Raw genomic sequence first — 26,321 nt, 5'->3', positions numbered from 1 at the left:
GAAATCCTCAAAGCCATAAAAAAGCAAAAGTTAGAAACCAGAAGTTTTTCTACTTGGGATCATACCAGAAATTTATAATAGAGAACTGAGATATTTGAGGGTAAATATAACAGCAGCTAGAATAGAGTTTGCTAAAAATTGGAAAAGTGAGAAAATGTCTTCGCAAAATGAAATAATTAGGAAAATAATGGAATGTGCTGAAATGAGTAAATTGACATTTGAAATTAAGAGAACAGGAAGAAAAGCAATATTATAAGATATGGGATATATTTTATCAATGGCTAGAAGGGAAGATATGTTAGTAAAGAATACTATTAATTGAAATATTAAAATGAATGGTGTAGAACAATAGAATTAATGATGTTACCAGATAAAATATTCACCAGCGGATATGCATATGGAATGAGAAAAATAAAGGTTATAGCCATTGGTTAATTTAAAGTTCTGGATACAAGATGGTGACAATATAAATTTAGATAAATTGAAGATATTTCTAAATTGTGAAGGCACAAGAGATTGGTAATCACCCCGCCAACACACAATATTGGGATTGAAAATGTTTTCATGTATATGTGTTTTGTCTTAAAAGAAAATAAAAAAAATTTGTATAAAAAAAAGAGTTAATAATTAGAAAAATATTGGATTGCGCTGAGATGGACAAAATGACACTTGAACTGAAAGGACGGGTGGATTCCGATTTTTATGTAATATGGGAGAAATGGTATAATTGGGTTGAAAATAGGAAAAAAGGGGAAATAACAGATAGTAGAATTAGTAAGAATTAGTAATTCTAATTAGAATTAGTAATATAATTTAGTAAAAGTATAAAGAGTATAGGAAAACACTAATGGGATGGTATGTAAATGGTCACAGTCATGCACAAGAGTTGAATGAAAATTGTTTAATTGTTAAAATTTAATAAAATTTATATTTAAAAAAAGTGAAAGTTAGAATATTTTGGACATGTGATGCAACCCTCAGAAAAATCTGGCATCCTTCACTTAATCCTCCAGGGAAAAATTGAAGGCAAACGAGGTCCAGGCAGAAGAAGAACATCATGGTTTCAAAATCTAAGGGACTGGTTTGGGCAAAACTCAGCAGCAATTTTTCGTGCGGCTGTTGATAAAAATAGGATCGCCAACATCCGATGACAGATATGGCACAAGAAGAAGAAAGTAAGTTGTAAAGTTTTGCCCCATTTTATGATCTTTCTTGCCACAGTTGTTAAGTGAATCACTGCAGTTGCTAAATTAGGAACACAGTTCCTAATTCCACAGTTAAGTGAATCTGGCTTCCCCGTTGATTTTGTTTGTCAGAAGGTGCAAAGCCGGATCCCATGACCCTGGAACTCTGTACCCGTCATAAATATAAGACAGTTGCCAAGCATATAAATTTTGATTGTGTGACTATGGGGATGCTGCAGTGGTCGTAAGAGCGAAAAATGCTCATAGGTCCCTTTTTTTAGTGCCACTATAACTTCTGTCACTAAATGAATGTTTTGTATGTCGAGGACTGTCTATCTGTAGCCTCAAATTTTAGCATCCTCCCCAAGTTACTCGCGAGTTGTGGGGCCAGGATGAAGAAAAATTTATGTTGATGTAATGAGCTTTGCATTCAGTGGCAAACTGTCCCACTCATAACATTAAACCATGGTTTGTTTTAACTATGATTTATTAAACAAATTTATATAGCTGCCCAACTCGCACGGTGACTCTGATTCGTTAAATAATCCACATTGTATCGAACAATAAGTCTGGTTTACAACCCACAGTGACTTGGTTTGCCCCTTGCGCTAAGCCAAAGACAAGCAAGCTGTTTTATGGTTTAAGAATCGCAATTTTAAGACTGAACATGGAAGGGATTTCACCTAAAAGACTTCCCTACGTAATCTCAGCTGCTTTCTTCTCAATCAGCTTTTTCTTGTTCCGTATTTGTGTTGTTCCATCCCATAAGAGATCCAAGGTAGTAAAACTCTGCAAGTTACGCAACTGGACTTGCTGTCCTTATGTGTCAGAAACGAAAGCCCCGTTTGTATCCGGAGCTGAATTGCACCATCACCCTCCACCCCCAACATCCACAATGAATTCTTAGCAGGTGAGCAGGAACAGGTGTAGATTTGCCAGATCATCTTACATGTCACTCTTCTTTCGCTCCACACCTTCAAACCACAGGCATTGCAAGGCCCTTCCCTAAAACGACGTTAGCTACCCGTTGGTTTCACTCTCGTCCCTTCCCCACTGGGGTCCTGTTTCCAACCAGCCCAGGTGAACAGCTAGCCTACGAAAGCCCCTCTGCTTGGTGGCTCTAACAAGACTTTTTACATGGCAAGCAATGGAACGAAACAGAGACGGTCTGCATAACCAATGCTTTCTTGAACTGGACTTCCTGTTCTCCAGGCTGATTTCTGGGCATGACTTCAATGCAATGAAATTTACCAGCAACCTGATGGTCTGGCTTTATATACCGTATTTTTCAGAGTATAGGACGCACCTTAGTTTTTCGGGAGGAAAATAAGAAAAAAGCTAATTGGCAGGTGGATTGGCCTCCCAGAATATCCCCAATCAGTTGTTCCCAGAGGTGAATTTTAGCAAGAGGTTCCATGGTTGTAAGCTCTGTGCCTTGTTTTTTTTTGCTTTTTTTGTTTCTGTCTCTGAAAGCCTCCGAAACAGCTTCAGAAAAAAGCCTCTGAAGCTCTGTTTGGGGGCTTCTTTTTTGAAGCTTCATTTCTGATGTTTTTTTCAGTCTCTGAAATCTTCCTTTGAGAAGCTGGGCGGGGCTACATTTGGAGTATCAGACGCATCCAGATTTTCACCCTCTTTTTTGGGGGGAAAAAGGTGTGTCTTATACTCCGAAAAATACGGTATACTGAAAATTAACAGAAGAAAATAAACAGACTGGAACTGAACAAATCTGTGCTCGGATGCGAGAGATATTTTTCCTCGGATCACATTTTGATCAGTGCGCTAGACCAGGGGGGTCAAACTCAATTTCACTGAGGGCGCATCAGGGCTGTGGTTGACCTCAGGGGGTCGGGTGGGCGTGGGCAGCTTGATGCCACTCTCCAAACTGCTGGCATTTTCCTCTTCACATTGGGTAGACCCGACCAAAGCCATGCAGGCTTCCTTACATTCTCCAGGACGCCTTGTGTTTGATACCCCTGCACTAACTATTTGATGGACACAGCTGGAAAAACTGTAGCACATTCATATTGCAGGGGAATGTTTTTCACAGGGGTCCATACAGGTAGTCCTCGACTTACGACCACCACTGAACCCAAACTTTCCACTGCTAAGCAAGAGAATTGTTAAGTGGGCTTATTTCGCGATCTCTCTTGCTGTAGATCAGTGATTCCCCAGGAGATAAGGGCGCCGCGAAGAAGCAGCGTCTGCTCCATACGCGGTGTTGCGAGATCCCAGATGCACAAAGCCGGACACGGCCGCAGCGACCGGGACTCATACACCGCAACTTGGGATAACTCTAAAAGCCAAGGGACCTTTGCGCAGCCGCACTCACACCCTCCGCGGGGCAGGCCACAGCAGGTAGGAAGACGGCAGCTGCCGCCGCCGGACTAAAGGAGAAGCGTGAGCGCCGGCTTCACCTGCCCGTTTGAATCACAGCGCCTGCCCAGACGACGGACTAAAGGAGAAACGCGAGCACCGGCTTCGCCCGCCCGTTTGAATCCAGCGCCTGCCCTGACACGCTGTTCAACATGGCTGCGGCCATCACGCTCGATGGCATCGGGAAAGAGGGGTTGCGCAGAAAATAGTAAAACTATTTTGTTGGTTCCTCCCAGGTGAGTCAGGCTGGAGGCGAGAACAGTCACCTCTTTTACAAGGTGGAGATTTGAGGGAACAAGGGGATCGTGAGAGGTCAAACTCCGAGACCGAAGCAGGGACTTTCATTTCTGGGAAAGTTTTGCAGAGGTTGCTCTTATCAAAGAAGACGGCGCGTCCATCAGCAAATCCAGACGGGCAGACCTTCTTTAAATTGTGAATTTAAAGCTCGTATTTAATTTATTTTTCAATTAACCTAACCTTAACGATCTAAAAAGTAGATTTCCAAATCCTTAAAAAGACAAAAATTAAAAAAAAAATCGGATGTACCTATTAAGGGAGCCGCGCTATCGTCATAAGGCGCCAAGAAGCAGCGTTGTTTCCAGAGGTGAATTGCGAGATCCCAGATGCACAAAGCCGGACACGGCCGCAGCGACCGGGACTCATACACCGCAACTTGGGATAACTCTAAAAGCCAAGGGACCTGCGCAGCCGCACTCACACCCTCCGCGGGCAGGCCACAGCAGGTAGGAAGACGGCAGCCGCCGCCGGACTAAAGGAGAACGCGAGCACCGGCCGCCCGCCCGCTTGAATCCAGCGCCTGCCCAGACGACGGACTAAAGGAGAACGCGAGCACCGGCCGCCCGCCCGCTTGAATCCAGCGCCTGCCCTGACACGCTGTTCAACATGGCTGCGCCATCACGCCGATGGCATCGGGAAAGAGGGGTTGCGCAGAAAATAGTAAAACTATTTTGTTGGTTCCTCCCAGGTGAGTCAGGCTGGAGGCGAGAACAGTCACCTCTTTTACAAGGTGGAGATTTGAGGGAACAAGGGGATCGTGAGAGGTCAAACTCCGAGACCGAAGCAGGGACTTTCATTTCTGGGAAAGTTTTGCAGAGGTTGCTCTTATCAAAGAAGACGGCGCGTCCATCAGCAAATCCAGACGGGCAGACCTTCTTTAAATTGTGAATTTAAAGCTCGTATTTAATTTATTTTTCAATTAACCTAACCTTAACGATCTAAAAAGTAGATTTCCAAATCCTTAAAAAGACAAAAATTTAAAAAAAAATCGGATGTACCTATTAAGGGAGCCGCGGAAAAAATCCGAAGTGTTATGGGAGCCGCAAACCAAAAAAGATTGGGAACCTCTGCTGTAGATGTTAAATGGGTTACTGCAGCTGTTAAGTGGATTATTCGGTCACTTCAGCAAATCTGGTTTCCACCCATTGACTTTGCTCGTCAGAAGCCGGCTGGAAAGTTTACCAATGATGATCCCAGGACAGGGCCATTGTCATAAATACATGCCAATTGCCAAGCATGTGGATTTTGATCATGTGACCATCGGGGATGCTGCAATGGTCATTAAGTGTGAAAAACGGTCCTAAGTCACTTTTTACAATGCCTTTGTAACTTCAGATGGTCACTAAGCAAATGGTTGTAAGTCATGGACTACCTGTACTTTGATCATGAGCCTCTTTTGAAGGGGTGGGGGATGGGGGGCAACAAAGGGCAGGGTACATCCGGGGTATCATGAGACAAAGGATGCAGCTTACATGTCAGACATCGTGAGCATGAAGTTGCATCGCTGCACGATGTCGTTATTTGGATACCAACATGGCTTGTTACAGATGCCACCGATTCTGACAGTATCAACTTTTCAGTTTCTCACCCAAAACTGAACAGATCAACTTTTCGGTTTCTCACCCAAATGCCTATAACAGCCAATCTGTTTACACAATTCTTAGAGCAGGAATGGGAACGTTTCAAGGGCTTCCAGTCCAGGATTGTGAATTTTCCAAAGAGGCATAGTAAGCCATTAAGTGACAAAAGGTCATCCCTGGGAAGGAGCTGGTCAACTATTTAAAGGTAAAGGTTCCCCTCGCATATATGTCCTAGTCGTTCCCAGCTCTAGGGGGCAGTGCTCATCTCTGTTTCAAAGCCGAAGAGCCAGCACTGTCCGAAGTCATGGTCATGTGGCCGGCATGACTCAACGCCAAAGGCACACAGAATGCTGTTACCTTCCCACCAAAGGTGGTCCCTATTTTTCTACTTGCATTTTTTTTACATGCTTTCGAACTGCTAGGTTGGCAGAAGCTTGTTTCAACAAGTGACGGGAGCTCGCCCCGTTACGCAGCACTAGGGATTCGAACCGCTGAACTGTTGACCTTTCGATCGACAAGCTCAGTGCCCCTTGGTCAACTATTTATGACCCCCACCCGCCCCAAAAGCATGATTTTGCTTTGCTCCTTCCTTTCCTTTTTACAAATTTAAGAATGGAAATCCCAAAATACCGTGTCTGGATGCAAATCACTCTCACTTCTTCTTCCACCTTTATAGTAACTGAAACCAGCACAAAAATGTACAGTTGGGGGAGCAGGTCAGCAAACATCGGGAGGTCTTCGGGTTTTGTAAAACAGGGGTTTCCAATCCCTGGTCCATGGACTGGCACCTGTCTGCAGCATACCAGAAACCGTTCCGCGTAAACAAGCGAAGATGCAAGCAGCACACGAAACCACACCCCTTACGGTCAGCGGAAAAACCTCTCTCCATGGAACCGGCCGCTGATTTATTTATTTTATTTATTTTATTTGCATTTATATCCCGCCCTTCTCCAAAGACTCAGGGCGGCTTACACTATGTCAGGCAATAGTCTTCATCCATTTTGTATACTATATACAGTCAACTTATTGCCCCCCAACAATCTGGGTCCTCATTTTACCTACCTTATAAAGGATGGAAGGCTGAGTCAACCTTGGGCCTGGTGGGACTTGAACCTGCAATATTGCAAGCAGTTGCTGTTAATAACAGGCTGCATTAGCCTGTTGAGCCACCAGAGGCCCTAAATGATGATGATGGCTGATGCCCAAAGGAGGCCGTAAAAACAAACAAACGAAGGCCCAAAGATCACACTGTCAAAAATCCCATCAGATTTCAGGTCTGTAATCTCAGAATTTTGTAGGGCCTTCCTCCCTGTTTTTTGTGTCCATCATTCTGCAATCTGGCTCTCCCCACTGGCTCCTCCTAAGGTAGGGGAAGACTAGGTTCCAAAAAACACTTACCCAACAAATTACTTAGCAGAAATGTAATCCCATTTTAATCCCTAGTATATTAGCAGGCGCTGAGGAAGTAATCAAGATAATGAGGACATGGAATAATTGTTGAATTGTACAACAAGGGACCATGGAGAATTTGGAACTTAGGAACAGAGAGGTGATATCTGGGTGGGTCAGACAGTATGGACCTTTGGCTCTGCTCTGGGAGGTCATCCCCAAGCTCTTGAACATGCAACCTAGAGCAGGGGTCTCCAACCTTGGCAATTTTAAACCTGGTGGACTTGAACTCCCAGAATTCCCCAGCCAGGGGGAATTGCTGGCTGGGGAATTCTGGGAATTGAAGTCCACCAGGTTTAACATTACCAAGGTTGGAGACCCCTGACCTAGACTTCAATTTCTCTTCCTTTCAGGTGGGCCGAGCTTGTCCTTAGATGTTTATCCAATCGCCATCTACTCTATTTTTACCACGCTGATTATTAATTCAATACATTTCTCTATCTTACATCTTCATATCCGGGCCCAGTTTCAAGAAACAACCGTCAACACATTTTACTTCAAAAGAATGGCCAGCAACTAAAAGTGAAAATAAGTGGATAGCAGTGGTGAAATCTAAATTTCTTTCCTAACCAGTTCTGTGGGCGTGGCTTGGTGGGCATGGCTTGGTGGTGGGGGGTCATGTGCCTGGGTGGGCATGGCTATGTGACTGGGGGATCAAAAGACAGAAACTCACTAACGATGTCCTGCAGGAGCAGGGTTGGAATAGATGACCTCCAGGTCCCTTCCAGCCCTGGATTATCCTCTGAAGCTGGGTCTAGTGCCAGGTTTGTAGTCCTTCCTTCCTCTCCTTTTTCCTCCCTCCCTCCCTCCCTCCCTTCCTTCCTTCCTTCCTTCCTTCCTTCCTTCCTTGTTTTAACCCTTTAAAAGCATTTTGTTTTTCAACCCCTTCAGCTGAAGAGGTTGTTAAAAAAATGCTTTTAAAAGTAAAAAAAAAAAGGGCTTTGACAATCGCGTGGCTCAGCTGGGCATGGGGGGTGGGCAGGGATTTTTGCGAACCACCCTCCGCCATTGCTACCAGATCAGCCGATCCGGTCTGAACCGGGAGCATTTCACCCCTGGTGGATAGCCTATGAATGGACCGCTGGACATGCTGGCCTGAGCACTACAAATATATCCTACGCCACTCTACCCAAAGTTTCTCTCCACAGAACAGACCACATTCTTAATTTCAGGGAATTTTGAAGGGAAGGTTGACATTTTGAAGACCGGGGGGGTGGGGGGGGGATGTGTGATTTGCCCTTCACGTCATAGTGACTTTCTTGAGGTGATTTGGCTTTCTCTATTTTTAAACTTGGGAGCAATTTTTAATCTTGTAAAAAAAAGGGGGGGATATGATTAAGATTTGGGATTTTGGTTTCCTGCTGTAAAGGTTGTAAAAAAATGAACAGAATGACTGCCACACACCTAAAGGACCAAATGGAGAGATTAAGACTGATCAGAAAGGTCGGCAGTTCGGCAGTTCAAATCCGGGACTCCTGCGTGAGCAAGGGGTTGGACTAGATGATCTCCAAGGACCTTTCCAACTCTGTTACTGTTAAGGCAGTATTTCTCAATCTTGGCAGCTTTAAGATGTATGGACCTTAATTCCTAAATTCTCCAATCAGCAGACTGAGAATTTCTTGGAGTTGAAATCCACACATCCTAAAGTTAGACATCAGATTAGACATCATCAACTCAAGGACGAAAAAATGTTAAGAGCATTTCAACCTTCCGGAACAATCCATGAGAGGCCTCAAAGTGAATGCTTTGGAAAAGTAGGGCTTTAACAGCACCTTCAAGTGAGAAATAAAGTAAAGGTAAAGGTTCCCCACACATATATGTGCTAGTTGTTCCCGATTCTAGGGGACGGTGCTCATCTCCATTTCAAAGCCGAAGAGCCAGCGCTGTCCAAAGACGTCTCCATGGTCATGCGCCCGACATGACTAAACGCCAAAGGAGCACGGAACACTATTCCCTTCCCACCAAAGGTGGTCCCTATTTTTCTATTTGCATTTTTTGACGTGCTTTCGAATTGCTAGGTTGGCAGAAGCTGGGAGAAGTAACGCGGGCTCACCCCATTACGTAGCACTAGGGATTCGAACCGCTGACCTTTCGCTTGACAAGCTCAGCATCTTAGCCATTGAGCCACCGTGTCCCTAAGTGAGAAATAGTTGACCTCATAAAGCTCAAAAGGTTTTAGCCTATTTCAGAAGGTCTCAGCAAACACAGTGGGGATTTAATGCATTACAATTGTTAATTGATAAGGTATGTTAATCTGTTTCAAATGTATAAGCGTAACTGGTCAAAGCATAAGAATATTTGGTCAAAGATCAAAATAAAGTTTCAGTCTGTTTGTCCAAATAATCAACCTCTATTCCCCTTCCTTCCTCTCCCCCCCCCACCTCTTTCCCATTTAAATTCTACACCAATCTAGCCAACTCTCTGCATCTGATAAAAGCCTACACCTCTTATTTAAATTTGTTAGTCAAAAAAGTGCTCTTGATCCCTGAGAAGTCACATCTAAGAAAACAGTTGCAATCTATACCTTGGAGGAGAGACCTTTACTTGAGCACCAATTGGAGCAAAACACCCTGGAAAATGTTGCACATTAACATTAAGGATATCTTTCCATTTCTCTAGGTCCATCTAGAATACAATCTATTGCACAACACTAAGATTTTAAACTGATGTAAACATCACAAATAGAAAGTGGATTGCTATTTGTATTCAAACTGGGTGGGGGAAAAAGTGATAAGCAAAACGATCTTACTTAGGGTACGAAAGCCAGTTTGCTGTAGCAGTTAAGACACCAGGTTAGAAACCAGGCCAGTCCCTTTCTTTCAGCCCTAGGAAGGATGCAATGGCAAACCGCTTTGGAAAAACCTTGCCAAGAAAACTGCAGGACTTGCCAAGGAAAATCGGAGACAATTGAACAGAATGGGGGGTGGGGAGAAGGTTAGGGAGAAAAGAAAAAACACTTACCTATTAAGGGGTTGCTATTCCTATTAATAGGCTTGGGTGGTGGCACAGGGGGCTGCTTGGTCGGGGTGGCATTGCTAGTATTGATGGCCGAAGCGTGGCCACTTGTGGGAGCAGGGAGCAGAGTCCGGGGTGCAGGGGTAGGAGCAGTGCCCCCTTTTGTTGTGCTGGTGGCAGCTGCAGCTGTGGAATAAGACACTGTCCTTGTGCTGCTGTTGCCAAGGCCAAATTCCCTTGTTGGCAGATCACTCGTCTCCTGTGAAGAGGATGACAATGGTCGCTTTGGAGGAAGCAGCGGCTGCTTGGGACCAAGGGGCACAGGATGGGGCTCCGTTTCTGAATTGGGGTGAGTGATGTAAAGTCCTGTAAAGAAACATTCAAAAAAGATTAACCCCCTGAGCTGCAAAGAATCGTCCCTTAATTAACTGTAATATTGTCTGTAAGTAAACTTTTTCTGTTGCATCCATACTATCTTGATATGATGCCTGTATTAAATATACAAGACGCCAATAAGGAACCAAATTCTCTAATTTAGCCCAAAATCTGGTTCTACATGTGCCATTCCAAATATTCCAGATATGGACCAAGCCAATCTTCTCGTCCACATTACAGCATGCCCTTGGGTCATCCCAAGTCAATATACATCCACTGTGGCAACTTGAGAGCAGGCTGTTGTGGTCCGCCAGCAGCCTGCGGAGCTGGCAACTGAATCGGACAGCAATGAAGCTGAGGAAGAACATGGGCCAGTCCTGGAGGCTGGGAAAGGCCCGGATGAGGGCTCTGCATTGGAGGCAGAAATGGGGCCAGGGCCATCGGGGAGTGATGTGTGGACTCCAGAACCTCCAGAGGCTGACAGTAGTGAGGCAGAGGGACAGGAGGAGCCTGTTCCTAATGCACGCATGAGAAGACCTGCCAGAAGGCAAGAGCAGCTCAAGCAAAGAGGACGACTTGGGAGTAGGGCCAAGAGATGATTGGCCCCTCCCATAAGGCTTAAAAGACCAGCAACGGCGTTTGGGCTCTTTGTTGGAAAACAACATTGATAGACTTGCTCTTTGTCTTGCTGCATTTATTTCTTGTCAGCGTCTTCTGCTTTTGAACTTTTGCCAAGAAAAGCCTTTGGCGGTTTGCCTAATTAGACCAAGGTTGGTGATAAAACTGAAGAATTGTGTTCTGAAGAATTTGCTTTGATTTAGTTTGGACAACGTTGAGAATGAGTTAATTTTCAGCTGTTCTAATAAAATCTGTTGCCTTTACTACTACCAACTAGGGCCTGGGTCACAACACAGGCCAGGAATATGTGTAATAGTATTATTCGAGATGACCAGGATAAACTGGAGGGCAGAGTCAAATGCATCATAAGTTTGAAGTCACGACACTCCCAACAAGGAAACTAAGTCCAGTCCCCAGTGAATTTGTTGACTCTTATCTAGGGCCAATTTGCTTTGGTCATTAGTAGATCAGATTCTTGCGTATAGGTAGCATGAAATAATTTGTAGTACTTTTGGCCTCTGTCCTGGTTTCTTGTGCCTGACAAGTATGTGGGAATAAGCTTAACGGACAGAAGGAAGAGCCACAACCGAGACAGCCATCATACAAAAAGGGGTGTAGGAAGAACAGAGCAGTGGTGGCACAGTGGTTAGAATGCAGTACTGCAGGCCAATTCTGCCGACTGCCAGCAGTTCGATCCTGATCAGTTCAAGGTTGACTCATCAACCTTCCTTCCTTCCAAAGCCGATAAAAAAACGGACCCAGATTGTTGGAGGCAATAGGCCGACTCTGTAAACCGCTTAGAGAGGGCTGTAAAACACTATGAAGCAGTATGTAAGTCTAAGTGCTATTGCTGTTGCTCTCACCTTAGAACATAAAAGTAAAGGAAGGGAGAAGTGATTTCAGACTTGCAAGATTCTGTTTCCGAAACCTTATAATACACCTGGTTTGCACTTATCTAGACTGCACCCACAGTATGCTAGCTGGGAATTGCCATCTTCTACTAGTGCGCTAGAAAAGAGAATGGTTGCATTAAACCATGACCCTGCCGCTGAAAGAGAGAGCGGAGGGGAGGCGAATATGTCTGGAGAGCCGCAGGATTAAAATTTATTTCTACAGTCTAAAAGAAAGTATGAAGGCCTGTGCCATTTCCCAAATTCCAAGGCCGGCATTCCCTTGCAAAGCGTGGGTGGCAAGAGGCATCAAGGTTGGTGAGTGGAGAGATGGAAAGAGATAAACTGGGCAGGGCTAGGCCTTGCTATGATAACAGCTTGTGGGTGGAAGTGCTTCAGAGACAAGACCCAAAACTGGTTATATTCACAATTAAGAAGTGATAGATAACAACATTTATGTCTGAGACAACTTCCTCTACTCACACTCACTCACTCTCTCTCTCTCTCTCCGTCCTACACACACACACATCTGACTTCTTAATTTCTCACCCTGCAATTTCTTTGGCTCTTCAGGGGGACTGGATTTCTTAAGGCTCAATCTTTTTCCGGTTTCTTCCTCCAAGTGTGTAAGGTTGACGATTCCGGAATAGTCAACGGGAATGGTGTGTCCATTTTTCAAAGTGGCGTGAATTAGCTTCTCTGGCTCTTCTGCATCTGGAAAGGGGGTGGGGGTAGGAAGGGGTAGGAGAATTAAGCAATTCACAAAGCACAGGATCTCCCAATGTGCTCAGGGCGCGTAATTTATGTGACAAATCCAGAGGAAGATTAAAAAGCGAGGAATATTCACTATCAAACTCGACATGATACAGCATGCCCTGAGTATGGGATGGGCAATCCAGTCCTTCTTGTTTTTCAAGAAATGGTGGAAGACCCTTACTTACTAAGAGCTAGTGAGGTTACACCAAGATCTATGCGATCACTCAAGTGTGACATTTCAATGTTTTTTAAAAAAAAGATGAGTACAGTTTGGGACACCTGCCAAAAACAAAAACAAAAAAAAACACCCTGACGAGAAAATAAGATACTTCTGGTTGACAAAAGGGAGACAAAGCAAGGGGGGCTCTTCTTCCCTGACTAAGCCCAGGGGCCAAAGATGAAGTCATCCTCCACTTTTCATGCCTCCGATGTGTGTCTGCATAGGTGTGTGTTTGGGGGCACGCTCTTAGATGGGAATGTTTCTATGCATCTCTTCCAAGCTGCTGAGAGAGAAAAAGAAAGAAAATAAGGGATACATTCTATTTAGAAGGTGATTCTGGATTTCATAGAAAAAGGAAGGGAGGGAGGGAGGGAGGGGAGAGAAGAAAGAAAGAAAGAAAGAAAGAAAGAAAGAAAGAAAGAAAGAAAGAAGGAAGGAAGGAAGGAAGGAAGGAAGGAAGGAAGGAAGGAAGGAAGGAAGGAAAAGAAAGGGAGGGAGGGAGGGAGGGAGGAAAGAAAGAAAGAAAAAGAAAGAAAGAAAGAAAGAAGGAAGGAAGGAAGGAAGGAAGGAAGGAAGGAGAGGGAGAGAGGGAGGAAAGAAGGAAGGAAGGAAGGAAGGAAGGAAGGAAGGAGGAAAGAAAGAAAGAAAGAAAGAAAGAAAGAAAGAAAGAAAGAAAGAAAGAAAGAAAGAAAGAAAGAAAGAAAGAAAGAAAGAAGGAAGGAAGGAAGGAAGGAAGGAAGGAAGGAAGGAAGGAAGGAAGGAAAGAAAGGAGGGAGGGAGGGAGGGAGGAAGGAGGAAGGAAGGAAGAAAGGAAGAAAGGAGGGGAGGGAGGAAGGAAGGAAGGAAGGAAGGAAGGAAGGAAGGAAGGAAGGAAGGAAGAAAGAAAGAAAGGAAGAAAGGAAGAAAGAAAGAAAGAAAGATCATATATAGCAGGGATTAAAGATCTTAAAATACTTGCTTTGTTTAGCTAAGCAAATTCACATACTTGAATGACATGCATAACTTGTGAAAGTCTTATCATTGTTAATAAATTATTTATACCGAAGTGTTTAATGTTTGAAGTAGCCTTTTACCCTCTGTTTAATTTCTGCTCCGTTGTTAAAAAATCAGGAATGCAGTAGACGGGGGCGGGGGGGGGACACCCATGCAGCATAAGCTTCAGTTAAAAATAGCTAGAATAGCTCAAAACGAGAAATATGGGATATGGAGAACTACGGAGCTTGATTAATCTTACACTGTGTTTGGCCTAGACTAGAGCAAAACTATTCTAACAGTGAAATTTAATGGAATTGTGCCCTTATTGTGAAATATTGGTTATCATTCAAATTCAGAGGGTGGGGGATGGGGGTGGAACAAAGGAGATTTTGTTGTGTAATATTGCTGATTATTCCAATTTAAGAAATATCGATTTCTATAATCTTATTATTGTCTTATGCCTAAATGGAAATTTAGCATGGAATATTCTGCAGGAGTCAGGGGATTCATAAAGCCAGAAAGAGAAATATCCATATTTTTGTGAAATATATGTCTTTGCCTTCTTAATATCCTGTGGGGGATTTGTAATAAAAGGGGCACCTTGTGGGGGGGGGGAAGGATTATGAGGTTTTATAAAAAGGATTACTGCAGAAAGTCAAGTTTCCCCATGGGTTCTTTGATCCATAAAAACCAGTGTCAGACAGTTCAGTGAACACAGAAGTAGCTTTTCAGATTCTTTCTTTAAATCAGTGGTCACCAACTAGTGGTCTGTGGACCACTGATAGTCCGCGAGAACATTTTGGTGATCCGCAGAAAAATTATTTGCATTTTTTTATATTGCACTAAGTCAGGGGTCCTCAAACTACGGCTCCTGTGCGTCCATAACACAACGCACAAGTAAATCAAGATTTCAAAACAGATTGGACAGTATGTCTCTTTATGGGAAAAAAGCACCAGAAAATTCCCTTCTGGGTTTGAAGAAACAAACTTTCTTAAACTGTTACCTGCATGTCAGAACTTATTATTTGCAAACACACTGCATCAACACAAGATTGTCCAGAGAACAACCTTCCCTTTGCTCCTGTGCACACATATGTGGAACAGCCTCCCTGAAATATCTTTTCAATGCATCAATCAGAACAACACAGCTCTGGAAACACTGGTAGGAAGTCATGTATATACCGTATTTTTCAGAGTATAAGATGCACCGGAGTATACGATGCACCTTAGTTTTTGGGGAGGAAAATAAGAAAAAAAGCTGATTGGCAGATGGATTGGCCTCCCGGAATACCCCCAATCAGCTGTTCCCAGAGGTGAATTTCAGCAACAGGTTCCTTGGTTGTGAGCTCTGTGCCTTGCTTTTTTTATTGCTTTTTTTCCTGCCTCTGAAACTTCTGAAACTCCTTTCAGAAAAAACTTTTTCTGCCTCTGAAAGCCTCCGAAGCAGCTTCAGAAAAAAAGCCTCTAAAGCTCTGTTTGGGGGCTTTTTTTTTTTGAAGCTCTGTTTGGGGGCATCTTTTCTGAAGCTTCATTTCTGATGCTTTTTTCAGCCTCTGAAACCTCTGTTTGAGAAGCTGGGCGGGGCTACATTTGGAGTATAAGACACACCCAGATTTTCACCCTCTTTTTTGGGGGGAAAAAAGTACGTCTTATACTTCGAAAAATACGGTACATGTCAGCTACCTGTTAGATATCTGGGTACTTCCTTTTATTCGTGCGTGATCCTCCTTATACTTTGGCTACCCAGGAGCAGGTCAATTCTAGAAGAGGGAAAAACTGGGCATTGGTGTTGCCCCCAAGATTACCACCATAGGGCAACACTTTCACTTATTTCCCCCTGACACAAGTTATTACAACTCCATTTACAGACTCTGCTTGATTTATGCAGACATAAATTGTTCCAACTTCTAGCCTCAAAACAACGGTATAGAGGACTGCACACCAGAACAAATAGACCCAAGGACAGTTTTTTTCTCTAATGCCATCACACTGCTTAACAACTCCCACAACACTGTCAAATAATTTACTAAGACTGTATTACTATTATTCTTCTCTTCCTTACTAGTATCTATCTCTTCCCACTTATGACTATAACCGTGTCGCTTGTATCTTTCAATTTATATTGCTTTTCTTTGTTTTCTAATACGATTTGATAGCTTATTAGTAACCTTTGACTATCACTTGTATCTTTTTATCCTTGATGGATATAATGTATTTCATTCTCCTTATGTACACTGAGAGCATATACACCAAAGACAAATTCCTTGTGCGTCCAATCACACTTGGCCAATAAAGAATTCTATTGACAGTTGGTTGACATGCCAAACTTCCATACGAGGGTTGTGTATATGTTAGTTCAAACACAGAGACTGAGTTTCTTTCACATATCCTTTTAAAACGATCACTGTAGATACAGTGGCGATCAGAGCTAATACGCCTGCTCCTGGGTCTTTGAGGATAAAGAGGTTGAAGTAGTCTAAATGATCCATACCCAGGAGCAACATTTTTATTTATAGCCTTTGCTTATAGAAACCAGTTAGTGCCTTCAATGAATTGTTAATTTTAGAGGGCTTCTTCTTCTTTTTTTAATAAATATACTAAACAATCCATAATCTGTCGGGTCATCATTTCAAAGATATTTCTTACCTAAACAGAGAAACTGAGCAGGCAAAAAGGAAGCAGGAGGAGCAACCTCCGACTTCCTGCTGGCATCCCCATTGATATTTTGGGGCCGACCACAGCAGGGCAGTGGTGTGGCAGCACAGCAATGCTGAAACAGGCAGAATTTTGCCAAATTTCAAGTCTACAGAGGCCATGGGACCTGTTGTGGTCCGCCAGCAGCCTGAGGAGCTGGCAGCAGAGTCGGACAGTGAGGAGGCTGGGGAGAACAATGGGCCAGTCCTGGAGTCAGGGGAAGGCCCGGACGAGGGCTCTGTGTCGGAGGCAGAGATGGGGCCAGGGCCAAGGCCATCTGGGAGTGATGCGCGGACTCCAGAGCCTCCAGAGGTGGACAACAGAAAGGCAGAGGAACATGAGGAGCCTGTACCTAGTGCACATATGAGAAGAGCTGCCAGAAGGCAAGAGCAGCTAAAGCAAAAAGGATGACTCGGGGGTAAGGCCAGAAGATGGTTGGCCACTCCCATAAGGCTTAAAAGAGCAGCCGTTGGGTTCTTTGTGGAAAAGCAATGTTGATTCCATTGCTCTTTGTCAGCATCTCTTGAACTTTATGGGTTCAACAAAGGTTGGTGATAAGGCCGAAGCACTGTTTATAAAGAATTTGTTTTGGACTAAGCTGAGAATGAATTAATTCTCAGTTGTTTTAATAAAAGAAGTTTTTTCAGAACTCAATTGTGTTTGGTGATCACTACTTGGGCCTTGGTCACAACAGGACCCAGATTAGAATGCATTATTTGAGTCAGCTCACTTCAGATATATTGATTCAAAAACTGTTGCCCTACAATATTCCCATTTCCGCAACTGAAGTTTACAAACAAAAACTTTTAGTAGCACATGAAATGTACTGTTACTTATGCGCACATGCATGTATTAACTGTGTGCTGTATTTTTAAATTCTGTAACTTGGTCTCAGACTGTAAATAAATAGACTCTCTTTTAGGTTCATGTTATCAATAAGAAACTCCGATCATAACAACATTAACTTTCATGCTGTAACTTGTACCTGCAAGTTTATGCATTTATGTTTTTAATATTTACACATCTATTCATTTGTCCCTTCCTTTTTTCCAAATGTTTATATGCCACTTCAGCAATTATAACTCCAAGCAGTCTCTATTTATACTTGTTCATTTTTCTCTAACAGTGTAACTATAGGGTGACGTTACACACTATTTATCCTTCAATGCTGTATATATATCACATGTCTGTATCATTTTCACCAGCCCCAACAAAATACACACATTGTTCTGTGTTTCTGAATTTCCAGCTTGTGTTTAAGGAGGAAATGAAGGCAGCGGCTGAGTAAAATATCTTGGCACATATACAGGCATCCGCTTCTCATGTGGTCTATATCAGGGGTCTCCAACCTTGGCAACTTTAAGACTTGTGGACTTCAACTTCCAGAACTCTGGGAGTTGAAGTCCACAAGTCTTAAAGTTGCCAAGGTTGGAGACCCCCTGGTCTATATGATTCAAGAGCAAAAACTCTCTGATCTCTATGAACTTCTAAAACTGATGAGGGAGACGAATTGTTTCTGTGTTTTTGTGTCCTTTGAAGGCCAAAAGGTAAGAGAACAGAAAGAGGTGGTGGTGGCCAGGAAGGCAGTTTAGAAAATAAGCTCAAAAATAAGAAACCAATCCAAACTGCTGACTCATGTCCAATTGGGAGCTACCCTACCCTCTCCCAAAAAGAGAGAGATGCAATTAAGGAGAGGAGAACAAATGCTTTCGATCCACTCAGCACAAGGTGTGCACCCTTTTCCTCGGATGGTGACTGATACATCACCTCACATGCAGGCTGCGTAGAATCTGCATGAGCTTATAAATGCTGATTTATAGGTGTATGCTTAGAAATTGCTCCACTGTAATTAATATATATATATGTCTTACCCTCACAATATTTTTTTCCAGAGGGTAAGTGATCTGTGCGCCAAGTTTGGTTGAAATTGCTCGAGGCGTTCCAGAGTTATGCTGGAACATACATACACAGAGCCATATATATATATATGCCATATATATATGGCTCTGTGTATGTATGTTCCAGCATAACTCTGGAACGCCTCGAGCAATTTCAACCAAACTTGGCACACAGATCACTTACCCTCTGGAAAAAAATATTGTGAGGGTAAGACATCCTTAACACCTCTCGGTCTATGTGTGTGTCTATGTGTGTATTGACAATGCATTTTGGATTCAAGTTCTGTTAAGATACACCCTGTTGTGCCTTAAAATGGCTTCTACTGTACAACACAGTGGAGTTGCCATGGTAACTGCTTCACAGTACTCCATAAGGGGGCTCCCTCTGGTATACCTGGGCAACACTGAGTTATCAGCTAGTTATAAATATAAGTCTGCTCACCCTTGTGCTAAAAGTATGGCATGGCATTTGAGGGCTGCTGTTCTTCCTTCTTAGGATGTGCAGTGGTGCAACTGAAAAAATCCAAGGCTAGCTTAAGGTTATGTGCATCCCACAGATGCATGCCACATCCCAGATGTATAGATAGTGCTGTGAGCAAGCTAACAGAAACAGAACAATTCTTCTTTTCCAACGTATCACACTAAAGGAAGGAAAAAACTTGGGGAGTAAATTTCTAACACTACCTCTCCAGATTTCCCCTATCCTGTGTTCATTTTCAGTGAGCCTCAAGGTCCTGCTGTCAAGCGAAGCACAAATATTTTTAACTCACAGTAAGTAAGGAATAGGAAGGGAGAGGCATGGGTTTCTTGTCCTACTGAGAAGGGAAGGGTATTTCCTCCTCTGCCTTTTCCTGTAGGCAGGGCTGGATCAGCAATTTCACGAAACATTCTGCAAAACAGTCCTCGCCACCACCAGATCTAAGGTTTCCATTTAGTATCTGACTGAATGGGGAAGGGAGAATGACCAACTTTGCTCTTTGCAACATTCCTAAGTTTGAAAGAGGACAACTTTCGCTCAGGAATTCAGTTCCTCATCCAGTTGAGGAACAGTAAAGTCTTTTTCTGTTGAAGATTCTATAGGTCAGTGATGACTAACTTTTTTGCCATCGCGTGCCAGGAGGGGGGGGGTGTATCACAGCCACACCCATAATTTTATGTGCCCCGCCCCCACGCATGCATGACCCCCTCCCCCACTCCTGGCACGCGATGGCCCGGTAGGCCTGTTTTTCTCTCTCACCTGGCTTCAGAGCCTTTCTAGGAGTCTGGGGAGGACGAAAAGAGCCTTCCCCATCCCCTGGAGGTCCTCCGAAGGCCGAAAACAGCCCTTTTGCCAACTTCCGGTGGGACCACAAGACCCGTTTTTTGCTGTCCCCAGCCTCCGGGGCCTCTCTAGGAGTCTGGGGAAGGCAAAAACGGCCACCCCCTCCACCCCCGCAAGTCCTCCGGATGCCAGAAACGGCCCATTTTTGGCCTCCAGAGGACCTCCGGGGGGGAGGGGGAGGCCATTTTCACCCTCCCCAGACTCCTAGAGAGGCTCTGGAGCCAGGTGAGAGAGAAAAATGGGCCTTCCCCACCACCACTACCCAAGGTCCTCCAGAGGCAGGAAACAGCCTGTTTCCCTACTTCGGATGGGCCCTGAAGGCCCAAAAATCAGCTGGCCAGCACGCGCAGGCGCACCAGAGCTGAGCTCACGTGCCCACTGAGTGTGTATGTATGTATGTATGCATGTGTATATATGTATGCATGTGTATATATATATATACATACATACATACATACATACATACATACATACATACATATGAAGGCTGCGCTTTAATCCTTGCACTATTATGAGCCGGGATGGCACAGTGGTTAGAATGCAGTGCTGCAGATTAACTCTGCCCACAGTCTGGAGTTCAATCCTGACCGGCTCAAGGTTGACTCAGCCTTCCATCCTTCCAAGGTCAGTAAAATGAGGACCCAGATTGTTTCAGGTGGGGGGGGGGCAGGCAATAACGACATTTGTAAAATGCTCAAAGGATTCTCTAAAGCAGTATGAAGCGGTATATAAAGCTATTGCTATCGCTCTTCCTTTTTATTGCTACCTTGGAATGCAAGTCGGCTTTTCAGTTACTGCTAGCTGACCTTCAGAAACTCATAATCTGTCAGCCTAAAATGTCCCCTTGGAGAAAAGGAAGGAAATAAATGAAAAACGTTCTTTCGCCTGCTCTCCCCGGAACATATAATATCAAAAATGTTCAAAGGGCAGACAAGGACAAGAGAGATACATTTAGCAGAAGTGGGGAAGGGAGGGGAGGAAACGTGGGGGCACCCAGGCATGAAATGCCAAAGACGATGAGCCTTATCAGAGCTGGAACTGCAAATGTACAATACACAGAGGAAGACAATGGGTAAAACTCACCCTGTTCAACATCTTCCAACAGAACCCCTCTTTTAATGAGCTCCTCTCTTGGCTTTCGCATTGAAATCTTTCGTTCTAAAACTGACATTAAATTGGAAAGAAAAAAACCAGCACTCAGAATAGAGGGCAAAGATTGGGGGGTGGGGGAGAGAAACAAATCACGTTTAAGATATGGTTAAGTGGCTCGCTGTGATTGCTTTAAGGACGAGAGTTACACACACATTCTTTTTGTAAATATTTCTTTTCCCTCAATCCATGTTGCAAGAGGAGGATGACACCTCATAGCTAAATGCAATACGGTATTTTACAACTGGAAAACAGTCGATGGAACTTTAACTATGCACCTCCTTGTCTGAAATTCTATTTGGCATTCTACGGCAGGCCACTTCAGCAAAGCTTAGTTATAGCTCCAGTTGGCGATTGTTATTATTAGGCAATAAAAAAAAAACACATTTGAAAACATTTCTACGGAGGCAGATCTGGAATCTGCTATTTTCAGGTTAAGAATGCAAAGCACTGTGCAAGATCATTTTTGATCTGGAAGGCCTGATGATTCAGGGAACTGTGGCCAAAAGTAATCATGGTGGTAAAATGGCATACAAATAAATACTGTATTTTTCAGAGTGTAAGACCACCAGAGTATAAGACGCGCCTTAGTTAGGGGAGGAAAATAAGAAAAAAACTAATTGGCAGGTAGATTGGCCTCCCGGAATACCCCCAATCACCTGTTCCAAGAGGTGAATTTTAGCAACAGGTTTCTTGGTTGTGAGCTCTGTGCCTTGCTTTTTTTTTGCTTTTTTTTTCTGCCTCTGAAACTCTATTTCAGAAAAGACTTTTTTCTGCCTCTGAAGGTTTCCAAAACAGAACTTCAGAAAAAAAGCCTCTGAAGCTCTATTTGGGGGCTTCTTTTCTTTAGTTTGTCATTTCCATAAATTTACATTTTATTTGGTGGGGGGGGGGGACATCAGCAGGAATATTTTACTTTAAAAATCATCGAAATGCTCTATGCATCCCACAGCTTCCCATCATGGTTATTGCCTGTCCAATCTTCCAAAGCAATGCTGCTAAAGTTTGACTAATTGCAACTTTCCAACTTTTTAATTACTTGGTCATATGGCCACATGTACCCAGTCTCTGCTCAGAGTTAACCTACGGCATTTTGTAAATGAGTGTACTAATCTAGACAGCATACTAAAAAGCAGAGGCATCACCCTACCAACAAACGTGCGTATAAACAAGGCTATGGTGTTCCCAGTTGCAATGTATGGCTGTGAAAGTTGGACCATAAGAAAGATTGAGTGCCAATGAATTGAGGCCTTTGAACTATGATGCTGGAAAAGACTTCTGCGAGTCCCTTGGACTGCTAGGCGAACAAACGGATCAGTCCTAAAGGATATCAACTCTGACTGCTCTTTAGAAGGCCAGATCCTGAAGAAGAAACTCAAATCCTTTAGCCACCTAATGAGAAGGAAGGACTCACTGGAGAAGAGCCTAATGCTGGGAAAGATTGAGGGCAAAGAGGGGGTGGGGAGAAAGAGCATCCCACGCCAAAAGTAATCATGGTGGTAAAATGGCATACAAATAAATACTGTATTTTTCAGAGTGTAAGACCACCAGAGTATAAGATGCACCCAGATTTTCACCCTCTTTTTTAGGGGGAAAAAGGTGTGTCTTAAACTCCAAAAAATACAGTACCATTTCCAAAACAGAACTTCAGAAAAAAAGCCTCTGAAGCTCTATTTGGGGGCTTCTTTTCTGAAGCTTCTTTCAGCCTCTGAAACTCTATTTCAGAAAAGACTTTTTCTGCCTCTGAAGGTTTCCAAAACAGAACTTCAGAAAAAAAGCCTCATATGCCCCAGAATGTGTCTATAATTCTTAGAATTATGTTATGTATTCTACGTGGAAATATGGAAATTCCCATTTCTAACATCTAAAAGGGTATCACAATGAAGAATGCTGATTAGTATCTTTCCCTTTCTACAAATATGTGACAACGCAGTAAACAGTTCTCCTTAGGAACAAACTGCAAACCAAGCCAAAAATTTCCAAAAAAAAAAAAATCATCTAGGGAAAAGATGAATCACATCTGATTTGTTGCTACAGAACTCACTTCCAAAATGGCACAATTAATTTTAAGTTAACGAGTGGACCAAGACATTATTCCTTAGATTTCATATATTATGCCTGAGTTCATCCACTCTGATTCACTGGGACATTATGATATTCACAGTAATGTAAAATCACAGCTACCAGTTCTTTAGTTGGTATTGGTCTTCATATGCATTGAGTTCTTTCCAGCAACCTAGGATGTTGTAATGTACTGATATAATATATGGGCAGATCCAAGCAGTGTAAAAGGTAAAGGTTCCCCTGGCACATATGTGCTAGTTGTTCCTGACTCTAGGGGGTGGTGCTCATCTCCATTTCAAAGCCGAAGAGCCAGCGCTGTCCGAAGATGTCTCTATGGTCATGTGGCCGGCATAACTAAACACCAAAGGCGCACGGAACGCTGTTCCCTTCCCACCAAAGGTGGTCCCTATTTTTCTACTTGCATTTTTTTACGTGCTTTTGAACTGCTAGGTTGGCAGAAGCTGGGACAAGGAACGGGAGCTCACCCCATTATGTGGCACTAGGGATTCGAACCGCTGAACTGCTGACCTTTCGATCGACAAGCTCAGTGTCTTAGCCACTGAGCCACCGTGTCCCCTCCAAGCAGTGTAGTTTTTTGTAATATGACAAAAATGTTGTCAATTCGTAGTTTTTCTATTACCGGTATCATTATTATGATCATTTTTATGCCTCCCAACTCCCAGGGGCTCTGGGTGGTTTACAAATTATTAAAAATGCTTGTAAACAAAAAAACAATACAAAACCAACCTATATTATAAAGCACCGATGAAAAGCACTAATGGCTAGTTTCTGTCAGGCGTGAAAGATCAGGATGACACAAGTTCCAATTAAATTTGATGTATTAATAATTAGGCCTATATACAAGAATCTACTCAACTGAGAGCACTATCTTGGCATGGAATTCAAGAGGAGTTGGAGTTTGTCCATTTGTGGCTACATAGAGATTCTGAGCTGATTTCTCTTTTAACTCCACCCCAGGTTCTCCCGGTCCTTCTCCTAGTTTCGCATACTGCATGAAGTTAAAATGAAACAGATCACTTTAGGAATCCTGCAACCTGCATACTCTCCAGATCTATTTCTCAGCAATGGCCGTATACCATCTGCAAATTCCAAAATTCCTGGGTTAAAAGTTGTGGCTTAGCATAAGCATGGAACCTAAGTTAATTTGAAATTTTCCAACATTCACGTCTACTTGCCATTCCTTATTACTCTACAACAAGAATGCCTACTTGAATGAAGACATGATGTAAATGTTCTCCTTGAACAGGACTGCCGTTTCAATTTCTTCGAGTATTTACAACATCCTATAGCCCAGGTCAGGCTTCTAGTCAAACAAACTTTTTCAGGAGGCTGGCATCATTGGAGTGACACTGGCTTCAAAAGGGCTCGTATCATACTACAATACAGTTGAGATCATGTATGAATGGGTACAAAGCCCATTTAAGCCCAATCTGATGAAGAAATAATATATTACTCTTGTTCCCATGCTCTTAGTGAGTAGATCAGGTATTATCATAATTCTTTCATAGGGAGATTTTAAAGTGACTGCCTTACTCACAAATATATGGCTCACGCTGTAGGGGGTGTTCCCATGGAACCTTCCAAAAATAAGTCTACTTTTTGGCAAATACGGACACGAGACATTTTTGAATTTCAGCTGCACAAGAACACTTTTAAGACCTATGTCCTTAAAACAAACACACTCATGGGATACAGAATACAGTACTTCCAGATGCAGCAAATGCTTGGATATAGAATGCCTCCCGATGCAAAACCCAATTAAAACCATACTTAGTTATGCAGAAATGTGCACTAGTAACTAAGGACATTAATCACTTAAGGGAAATAGCTGGATGGGATTCACAACTCCATGTTTTGGAGAAGACAAGAAAACCAAGGTAAATATCCTCTCCAAGAGAGCAAATGTCTTGTATATGGCCACCTCCAGCTAATTCCTTGGTAAAAGGTAAAGGTTCCCCTCACACATATGTCCTAGTCGTTCCCGACTCTAGGGGGTGGTGCTCATCTCCATTTCAAAGCTGAAGAGCCAGCGCTGTCCGAAGACATCTCCATGGTCATGTGGCCGGCATGACTCAATGCCAAAGGCGCACAGAACGCTGTTACCTTCCCACCAAAGGTGGTCCCTATTTTTTCTACTTGCATTTTTTACGTGCTTTCGAACTGCTAGGTTGGCAGAACCTGGGACAAGTCACGGGAGCTCATCCTGTTACGGGTTCTAGGGATTCAAACCGCCAAACTGCCAACCTTTCCATCGACAAGCTCAGCGTCTTAGCCACTGAGTTTAATTCCTTGGTACCTCTACTTAAATAATTTTATTCAGTTGGTAAAAGGAAGGTGCTTTTCTTGAATTCTTGGTAGAGTGGATTTGACTGAAACTGATTTAAAACACCACTCAAGAAAACTCACTTTAAATCACTTAAAACTCACTTATTTACTAATCAACATTACTGTATAACCATCACTGCCATAAAAGGAACAATATATAGATTATAGTTTCTGAAAACTAAGCAAGTTTGATCAGCAACCAGAGGAAAGTTGTTGGCAACATTATGTATTTTGATTTCCATGACCTGCTCAGAAAGAAGAGTAAGATCTAAAGGCTATGAAATAGATCAAAAGAGACCCCCATGTTTAGTGAGTACCTCTGAAAAAATCATTCTTCATATTTTGCAGGACACAAAAGCCAATATTTTAGGATTTCTTTTGCAAACATAGTTCTGGACATCAAAAGCCACATTGCTAAATATTCCAAGTATTTATTTCCTCTTTAGGAAAATGCCAAGGGCAGCTCTTAAATCATATGCTGTATTTTAATAAGAGGTCTAATTTTATTCATTCACTTGGTGAAATGATCATCTCCAAGTTCACAGTAGGAACATTATTTTAATGACATTTTCTGCAGCCCCAAACTATAATATTCACCATTCTTCCCAATGCCATGGAAAAAACAATGACATTCTAGAATTCATTCTATTGATTATTGATTGTAAAGGGAAGTGAAGACATACTGGGATATAATCACTCCAAAGCAATGTGTTGTGTTGTGTTATATTGTAGCACAACCACCTGTAATCAGATCAAATATTCTACAGTAATAACTGTTAAATCCAAAAACCCAATGAAGTTAAGTATGCTAATCTTAGTCAAATAAAATATATTCACTTTTTTTTCATAAATATTCTAAGATCGTATTGTGAAAACCATGGATGGATCAACAGGTAATGTGGGTTTATGACTTACATTTTCTAATCATCAAAAGCCTACGTCAGAAACATTTCTTTTCTTGGGCAAAGAATCTGCAAGGTGTTTTGAAGTTATTGATGAATGTCAGTAATGACTTCTGTCTAATCAAATAAGTCTAGTGTTTCTCAACCTTGAGAACTTTTAAGTTTTCTGGGAGTTGAAGTCTAGCCCTCTTAAAGTTCCCATGCCCGAGAAACACTGAAATAAGGCAATTTTCCCATCTTGGCAAATTATGTCAATTCCACTAACCATTCCTCCA

General features: G+C 42.9%; 1 protein-coding gene across 1 annotated transcript in view; it reads right to left on the bottom strand.

Moving 5' to 3' along the window:
* Window positions 1-26,321, bottom strand: part of PHACTR4 (phosphatase and actin regulator 4) — a 130,406-nt gene that overhangs the window by 21,903 nt on the left and 82,182 nt on the right. The window contains exons 3-5 of the mRNA XM_058195918.1: window positions 20,669-20,751; window positions 12,271-12,435; window positions 9,845-10,204 (exon numbers count right to left, since the gene is read on the bottom strand). Coding sequence (XP_058051901.1) covers window positions 9,845-10,204; window positions 12,271-12,435; window positions 20,669-20,751 — 608 coding nt within the window. The remainder of the gene's footprint in view (window positions 1-9,844; window positions 10,205-12,270; window positions 12,436-20,668; window positions 20,752-26,321) is intronic.

This window comes from Ahaetulla prasina, chromosome 10, assembly GCF_028640845.1.
Source record: "Ahaetulla prasina isolate Xishuangbanna chromosome 10, ASM2864084v1, whole genome shotgun sequence".
NCBI lineage: Eukaryota > Metazoa > Chordata > Lepidosauria > Squamata > Colubridae > Ahaetulla > Ahaetulla prasina.
This window is presented reverse-complemented; position numbering and strand designations above follow the sequence as displayed.